Raw genomic sequence first — 8814 nt, 5'->3', positions numbered from 1 at the left:
TCTAGCTTCCCCCAGCCTTTTCTGAAGCACCCTCCTTGCTGCCAGGCTAACAAATCCAACCATCTTCCTTCCTTAGAATCCTTCACTACCTGCCCGCCCCCAAACACACGCGCACCATTTATAAAGATAACATCTGAATTCCTTGGTAGGATATACAAAGCCATTTGTGTGGTTCGTATGGTCTCTGTTGTATTTCACAACCCCACATAGGCTACCCTCCAGCCACACTAAACTACAGGCCATTCCTCCAAATACAATATGGTTTTTCACACTCCGTGGCTTTGTGCACACTATTCACTGACAAACAAGCCCTCCCTTCAGTCCACATCAGGAACACCTATTCAAGACTCGGGTCAAGCATGTCCTTCTTTGTGTTTCCGTGGCAATCAGCACTTACCCCTGCCCTGGTATTAAGTCACATTGTTTCATGTGTACCTGCTTGTCTCCCCCTCTAGATTGTGAGTTCCTTGAGGGCAGGGACTAGAGGTTTTATTCATATTTGTATCCCTAGGGCCCGGCATGGGACCTAGCATTTTAATTTTAATAGGAGCTCCACATAGGTGTGTTGAAAAAATGGATGAATGAACAGTTCTTGGTCTGAGCCAAGCTGTGAGCTCTGTTGCCTTACTACTTCTACAACCATCAGTATCTATATGTACTATACAGTCCTTTACCAAACCCCACTATCGTCCACCCCTCCTCCCAGCCGTGCCAAATACCCTAGCCAAAACCTCTGTTACCCAGGCAGTCACAAGAGTCTGGGTCTAGTCCAACTAGAAGGGGTGGAACACAAGACAATGGTCTCAGTGTAGGTCCTGACCAATGCCAGTGTTGAGATCAGAGTCCACCCCCAAATCCCAAAGACAAGTATTGCTGTCCTACTTATTCAGAAGCTAACCTTTAGTATAGCAAGAGGGAAACCTATCTCAAGATCATTCCTTTCAGTGTGACTAGACTTGACAAGCGGCCACGCCACCCTCCTCAAACCCTGAGCCAACAAGGAACACACACAGGCACGAAAGAGACTTTTGCGGCGACAGGAGCAAACACAAGACACGTATCTGAAGCTCTCCACACTGCAAGTCAGGCCCCACATCATCTCTAGCAAGCAAAGAACAAGACATGGTTTCTTTTTCTAGTGTCTTTTTAATAATAATTTTGTAAAAGCCAGTAAGCAGCTACAGACAAATTGAAAAGGAGACCACCAAAAATAAAAAATAAAAAGATGAGAAACAGCAAAGACACATCCTTCACTCCACAATAAATACAGAGCTCTATTAGTGGTCCCCCACCCACATCCCGTGGGAGCCCTGGCTTCCCAGTGTGCTCAAGGGTTCTCTCCATTATTGTGCAGGGGGACCAGACAGCATTCAGGTGTGATGATGTCAAATCGAATGTGTACAGGCACTGCTGAGATCAAGGTCTACAGTTTTGGCCCTAGACTTGAGTGGGGCTTGGTCATTCTTAACCTCTTCCAGGCTGTGCTGGATCCCATAGCCGAAGTAGATAGCAAACCCTAGTGGGGAAAGGTAGCTGTGAGGTAGGGAATAGTGACCTGTAAAGGCTTCTTAGGTCTCCCTACATGAGACCAAGAGGAAAAAGAACTGGGGTAGGACACCTGAGAGGACTACTTTCCCCAAGTGGATACCTACCAATCAGCATCCAGACCCCAAATCGGGCCCAGGTGCCCGCTGTCATCTGCATCATAAGGTAAACATTCACAAAGATGCTCATTAGTGGGAGGAGAGGCAAAGCAGGTACCTGGGAACAAAGCAAAACCTTCTTTGTATATACCATGAGGTGACCTAGAAAGAGATCCCTAACCTACTGAGGCCAGGAAAGGAAGGGTCCAACTCCTACTCATCTTGTATATTTCAATGCCCACACATTTAATGTGCCTCATACAGGACAGGACTCCAAGAATACACAGTTGGGGGAAACAGAACTGGAAAGGAACTATGGAGGGTGAGAGAAGTCTTTAGCCTAGGTATCTCCTGTGTCTTTCCTTCCTTGTCCAATTAAAGAATATTTATGAACCTTATTAGACCACAAGGCATCTGGAGCCCATTCTTCTGAGATGGGTGGGTAGGTGGAAAGAAAGAGGTCATTTACCTTAAAGTGCAGGGGAGTGGAACTCTGTGGCTGTCTCCAGATGACCCCAGTGATCCCAGTAATGAGCATCAGGAGCAGCACAACCACTGCAGTCCACACTGGGTCTCCGGAAAGCAGTGGGACGGGCCACTGGGCCAACACCAGGCAAAGAAGAGTGAGCAGCAGAGCTTCAAGGGTCAAGTTGAGAAACATCAAAACCAACTCTTGAGACCAGCATGTGAAGGCACCAGGCACCCCATTCAAGGAAGGTCATGCTCTCTCTAGTTCATCCTCAGCCACCAAATGCCCCCCCCACACACACACACCCCGGTCATGCTGACCTCAAAACCACCACCCTAGAGAAAAATTCCATTGCTCACCAACCAATGAGGAACACACATAGACAACTTGGCCAGACAGTGGAGTGGGGACAGAGTTGAGTGGACAGAATAGTCCCTGTAGGGTCAGTTTCTCTGCTTCAGCGATCTTCTCCTCCTGCAGCTCTACCTCATCCTCCTCATTCTTCAGCTCAGGCTGATACCTGAGGCAAGAGTAAGAAGGCAGGATTAACAACAACCCTTAACCACTTCAGCATCTTCTCCCAAGCAGCTTAACCTCCCTACGAGCTTTTTTTGGCGGGGTGGGCTGTCCATCCTCCAGGAGAGTCAGGATTAAGGCAGGCGGAGGAAGAAGGGAGAAGAGATCCCCATCCTTCTTCACCCAAGAACAAAAAAAACCCCAATCCTAGTTTACCAAGGGAGTCTCACCTGAGGATGAGAACACAAATAGCCACCAGAGAGTAAGCAAGCAGGGTCCCAATTGACATGAGGTCCACAAGATCGGTGAGTTCAAAGAGGAATGCCATGAATGCTGAAATTGATGGGCAGAAAACAAGAAATGAGGGAAGGGAAGAGCAAATTTAAGGGAATTGGTGAAACAACTTGGGGAAGGGCAAAGACGGGGGGGGGGGTTGTTGTTGTTGTTTTTACCTGCAATAATGCCAGAGACCACAGTGGCCACGATGGGGGTGTGTGTGCCCGTGTGGACCCTAGCAAGGACACGGAACAGGAGGCCGTCTTCTGCCATCGCATAGATCACCCGAGGCATGGGGAACATAGAGCCCAAGAGGCTGGAGAGAGGAATGGCCGGAGCGGCATGAGTTCACTGCAGTCTCTGTTCCCACACAGCCTTCTCCTCACAGCCCTTTTAAGGGGGTATTCGCCAAGCCCTGAACGCTAAAGCCAAAGACCCCGACGGCAGAGGAGAACAAGCGTTCGGCCACCGACCTGGTAGAAAGCGCACAGAGGGATCCAACAGCCACAACATAGCGGGCAGGAGCCCATCCAGTATAGAGAAATGCCTCAGGCAGGGGACTCTCGGGTCGAAGCTGGTAGTAAGGCATCATAAGCGTAAGTGCCGAAGAGACACCGAAATATGCCAAAAAGCAGACGAACAGTGAAATCACAATGCCCACAGGGATGGAACGCTGGGGATTCTGGGCTTCCTCACCTGCAGGAAGGGGCACAAGTTTCTGATCAGGGAAGCAGGCCCGCTCCTCTACTCCCCGCCACCCCCCCGCCAATGAGCATGCCACCCGAGCACACACTGTACCCCAGCGCCCCCACCCCCAGAACCAGAGTGACTGTTACCAGTGGTGGCAATACAGTCGAAACCAACAAATGCATAGAAACAGGTAGCTGCTCCACGGAGAACCCCCTCGAAGCCGAAAGGCACAAATCCTCCAGAGCCCAGAGGGCCCAAGCTAAAGTGGAAGAAAAGGGATGGAAAAGGTGTGTTCAGCCACCTCTGGGCCTTTTCTCTAAGGCCAAACCACTCAGCCGGGTCTTTGAGACCTCAACTCCCATTCCTCCTCCCCAACCCAATCCTGAAGCCCTTAGCATGGATCCCCCTTGGCTCCCCATCATGCTCCCAGCTCTGCAGCTCCTGAGAGTGAATCTCCTGACCTGTCGGTGTCATTGAGTCCAGCCATGGTCAGTTTGTAGTCCTCTTCTGTGAGTTTCCAATTGTGCAGGTCCCCCTTAATGAAGCCAGAGATGATGACAAAACCGAGAACCAAAAGGTTCACCACTGTGAACACTTTGGTAACCAGGGCTGACTCACTAGCCCCCAGAGCCAGCAATCCTGTGGGAAAGAAGCAGTCGGGACTCAGAAAAGTCCTCAGTCCTCGCTTTGTTTCCCGCCTCTGCGCACACCTTTCCTGCCCAGCTTCTCTTCTTTCTCACCATTATCACCTCCCCTCTCAGGCTTGGTCCCTCCTAGCCCTGCCCCCATCGGTTAGCCCTGTGTCTTCCCTCACCGGTGAGCAACAACACAAGGCCCAGAGCAAAGAAGTCTGGATATTCTGCAAGGACATGGGGAACATGCAGTGAGATGCTCCCCTGCAGGGTCTGTGAGATGCGGTTCCCAATCAGGTTGTCAAACGCCGAGCTCCAGGCCCGGGCCACACTAGCTGTACCTGGGGGAGCAGAGGGAGAAACACGGGGTCAAGTTTCCTTCTCCCCTTCTCCCCTCCTCCCTCCTCCCTCCTCCCTCCTTCCTCCTTCCTCCTCCCTCCTCCCTCCTCCCTCCCCCGACACCAGTCACACAAATAATCCCTGCTGTTTTCACCTATTCTTACATTTTTTTTTTTTTTAAGTAGGCTCTACACCCAACCTGGGGCTTGAACTCACAACCCAAAGAGCAGAAGTCAGCATGCTCCACCGACTGAGCCAGCCAGGTGGCCCTAGTCTTACTTTTTAAAAACCAAAACGAGTCCATTTAGGACCCCAGGACAGAGATAAGTAGAAAACGAACAATTTCTCCACACCTTCAACCCTCCCAGCCAGCCCCCCAACACACACACATTTAGGGGTACTGAAGTCTTGTGAATGTTAAAGAATGTATCGCTTCACCATCGCGCCCAGACTTTCGGACTCAAAGCCCCTTCGTTGGCTGCGCACAGTTCCCTCCCTGCCCCAACGTCTCACCTATAACATAGGAGAGGATGAGGTTCCAGCCAGTGGTGAAGGCCCAGAGCTCACCCACTGTGACATAGCTGTAGAGATACGCAGACCCAGAACGGGGAACTCGGGCACCAAACTCCGCATAGCACAGTCCAGCCAACACAGAAGATAGAGCGGCCACCAAAAAGCAGATCACAATGGATGGTCCTGCTTTATCTTTGGCCACCTCACCAGCCAGGACATACACACCTGCACCCAAGGTGCTGCCCACACCCAGGGCCACTAAATCCAGGGTGCTCAGGCATCTGGCAAGGCGACTGTCTGCCATGCCCGGCTCCAGCGCACGTCTGCGTACCAGCTTTTGACCAAATCTGCGAAGTGCCCGCCACAGCATTCTAGCTGGAATTGCAGAGGATTCGAAGATCTGGTGAAAAACGAGACAAAAAGCCCTTCAATAGGGCTCATTATCCCTAAGCTCTAAGAGTGCATGACAATACCCACTCCACCAAGCAAAGGAGCAATGGGGGGAGGGGGAGGATATTGAAGGGACAAAGGCAAGTGTCTTCCTCTAACCTCAGTTTCTTCCTTAACAAGGAGGAGTAACAGTACCTCACAGGTTTGTAGAAGGACTAAATGCAGAAAAGACATGTGAAAGCCCCTATGGTACAGTAGCCGGGCACCCCGGGAGCGCTCAGTCAGCATCAGTCTCTCTCTCTCTCTCTGACGGGGAAACTAGGGTTTATCCTAGACACCAACCCAGGAACCGTGGAACCTAATCTGGGTCCGTTCCCCGGCCTGTAGCTCCTTGGGAATTAAACAGAACTCACCCCAGGAGCGGCCCGCAACTCTGGGCAGAAGCCCCTTCTCACATCCACTACCCATGTTCCTTTTCAGTGCTTACCCGAAGGGCTACTTCATAGGCAAGGTTACTAGATTGCCCGGAGGGAGGGGCCGGGGGGGGGGAACCGACCTCCCCCTGCAGATCAAAAGTGAGCACCGACTCAATTCCATCCCTACTCACCCAGCCCACACCGCGTCAATGGTCCTACTGTCGCCCAGGGGAGTAAGCGAATGTTCTCCCACTTCCTCCCGCCCTGCTAGGCTGACCCGCAAGAATCAACAGTGGGGCGGGGCTTCGACATCTAAAGATTTGGAGATGCACCCCGAGAGGGGCCCCAGGGCAGCCCGAAATTGCTTGCAACAGAGAGGGGGGTTCCACCCTATGCCCCCCAACTCGGCTCCCGGATTCATCTAGAAACGGTCCGGGGCTGAGGTGGAGACGGGAGCCTTGGCTCCTGGGGCCGGGGTCTCGCCCAGCAACAGGTCACGGCCGCGTTGATGCAACTGCACGCTCTGGTTGCCAGAGAATCCTAGATATGCCCAGACCCTCGCCGTCCCCTTCCGACACACGTGTCGGCCCCCAAGGCTTACCGGAGAGCTGTTGCAAGCCCAGGGAGAGGAGAGTCTCAGATTGGGTTGGGTGAGGCTGAGTTGAGCCGAGTTGGGTTGGGGCTACCCACTTCGCTGCTCAGGCTTCAAAGCTGCGGCTTGGGGTCGTTGCGCGCCAAGCGCCCCCTTATATATACCGGGAGGCGGAGCCGGTAACGTCATGGAATCCCACCCCCAATCCTCCCTACACCACCTAGACACACAGACACACGCACTCTCTCTCTGTCTCTCTCTGTCTCTCTCTCATTCACTCATTCCTCGGCTTTGCAAAAATGATTGCGTGCAGCCTGCGATTGCTTCCCACTTGCAACAGCCAGCCCGGCGTGGCAAGGAGCAACAATCTAGCAGGGAAGGTGGGGAGAGGATGCCCTTTTCCCATTCTCCGAGCTTATAGTCAGAGCCGGACAATGAGAGGCTTCTTGGCCGGAGACCCCATGGGATTTTCTACCTTTGTGCCTTAATGGTCAGAATCTGTGATTGGCAGCAGTGGGGGAGGGGAGAGAAGTGGAGGAGGAAACGGCACAGGAAGTCTCCAACTCACTCTCCCTCAGTCTTCCTTAGCTTGCTTTTCTACACGAGGTTCCCGAACCCCTGAAATCTTTCCCAAGGACCATACCAGATTGTGGACAGCCATCGGACTCCAGTCCCTCGGCTCTCACCCTCAACTGTGGATATTTCAATTGCAGTCAGCAAGAGAATGGAAGATGATTTCAGCCACCACAGATAATTAATCCCATCTAGATTTTTAGGCCCCAGTCTCTCCGTAGTATATTTCTAGTTAAACTATTAAATATGAAACTGTAACGATAATTGAATTCTTGGAGGAGGCGGTGTGTTTAATTCCATTTTCCTGATGAGTAAGTTGAGGCTGGGAGGCATGACTTGCCTGATACCACAACATAATCATTTGTTGACCATCTTACTGATAAACCTGCCCTATTGGACTTCAATGCCCGCCTTCTATAGGTACCATGCCTCATTTAAATGCACAAGGAGAGGGGCGCCTGGGTGGCTCAGTCAGTTAAGCCCCAGACTCTGGTTTCCACTCTGGTCCTGATCTTGGGGTCCTGGGATTGAGCCCCATGTGGGGCTTTGTGCTCAGCATGGAGTTTGCTTGTCCCTCTCCCTCTGCTCCTCCCCCCTCTCAATCTCTCCCAAATAAATAAGTAAATAAATAAATAAAATTTAATAAGCAAATAAATGCACAAGAAGAGGAGGCGTGACAGCAAGCAAAACCAAACAGGGAGAAGCACCAGCACTGGGATCCGCCCTTTTAGGCTAGAAGTTTCTGGGAAACAGAAAAGGAGCTAAAGAATCCAAGAATGGTCACACTGGGTGTCAAACCCATAATCCCATCAACCCAATCAGTTCTTCTTCTTTTTTTTTTTTAACATATTTTATTTATTTATTAGAGAGAGAGAGAGATGGCGAGAGAAAGCACAAGCAGGGGGAAGGGGCCAAGGGAGAAGCTGACTCCCCGCTGAGCGGGGAGCTCTAGGTGGGGCTGGATCCCACGACACTGGGACCATTACTTGAGCCGAAGGCAGCCGCTTAAACAACTGAGCCACCCAGGCACCCCCAACCCAATCAGTTCGTAATCATAATGGAGCAACAGGGCTGTAAAGGTGTGTTTCTCCTCCATCAGGACATCTAAGGTATTCAAAATGGACCCAAGGGCGTATTAAAGGGCATATATTACCCAAAGGTGTAAGGTATTAAAAATGGATCCCAGAGTCCCAGGATCAAGTCCCACATGAGATTCCCTCCTCAGCGGGGAGTCTGCTTCTCCCTCTGACCCTCCCCCTCTCATACTCTCTCTCTCACTCCCTCTCTCAAATAAAATCTAAAAAAAAGAACCAAAGTTTTAAATAAATAAATAAATAAATAAAAATGGACCCAAATATCCTTGTTTCCTTTAAATCATCCATTATGAGTGTATCACCCATGAATCTGACTAAAATCTAAATCCTTTTAGAAGCAATTGGTGTTTCCTGTTAGCTACAGCTCCATTTTAGAGTTCCATAAGTATTTACTGAGCACTGACTCTGTGTATAGCAGCTAGTATAGCAATGAAGAGATTACAAAGGAAACACAAAATAAAATCCTTGGCTTCCCAATCTTAAAAATCTAGTTAGGGAGTAGACGCCTGGCTGGCTTAGTCAGTAGAGCATGTGACTCTTGATTCCCGGGTTGTGAGTTTGAGGCCTACATTAGAAATTACTTTAAAGAATAAAATCTTAAAAAATATCTAGTTAGAGAAAGACGAAAACACACACAATTCAATTAAAACAGTAATACACTGGGGCGCCTG

General features: G+C 50.6%; 1 protein-coding gene across 3 annotated transcripts; it reads right to left on the bottom strand.

Moving 5' to 3' along the window:
• Positions 1-1118: 1118 nt before the first annotated feature.
• SLC7A3 (solute carrier family 7 member 3) lies at positions 1119-6647 on the bottom strand. 3 transcript variants are annotated; one of them, XM_036075367.2, is made up of 12 exons: positions 6486-6647; positions 5079-5478; positions 4409-4567; positions 4056-4233; positions 3741-3853; positions 3378-3600; positions 3081-3220; positions 2859-2961; positions 2472-2632; positions 2113-2279; positions 1653-1761; positions 1119-1516 (listed from the first exon to the last, which is right to left on the bottom strand). In XM_036075367.2, the coding sequence occupies exons 2-12, from the start codon at positions 5446-5448 to the stop codon at positions 1386-1388; spliced, it is 1854 nt and encodes a 617-aa protein (XP_035931260.1). In that variant the 5' UTR covers positions 5449-5478; positions 6486-6647; the 3' UTR covers positions 1119-1385. The 3 variants fall into 3 exon arrangements, with proteins under 3 accessions (XP_035931260.1, XP_035931261.1, XP_077920116.1); XM_036075368.2 differs by lacking the exon at positions 6486-6647 and adding an exon at positions 6076-6148; XM_078063990.1 differs by lacking the exon at positions 6486-6647 and adding an exon at positions 5882-5922.
• Positions 6648-8814: the final 2167 nt, after the last annotated feature.

Source organism: Halichoerus grypus, chromosome X (assembly GCF_964656455.1).
Source record: "Halichoerus grypus chromosome X, mHalGry1.hap1.1, whole genome shotgun sequence".
In the NCBI taxonomy this organism is placed as follows: domain Eukaryota; kingdom Metazoa; phylum Chordata; class Mammalia; order Carnivora; family Phocidae; genus Halichoerus; species Halichoerus grypus.
The sequence above is the reverse complement of the archived record's forward strand: the minus strand, read 5'-3'. Positions and strand labels throughout refer to the sequence as shown.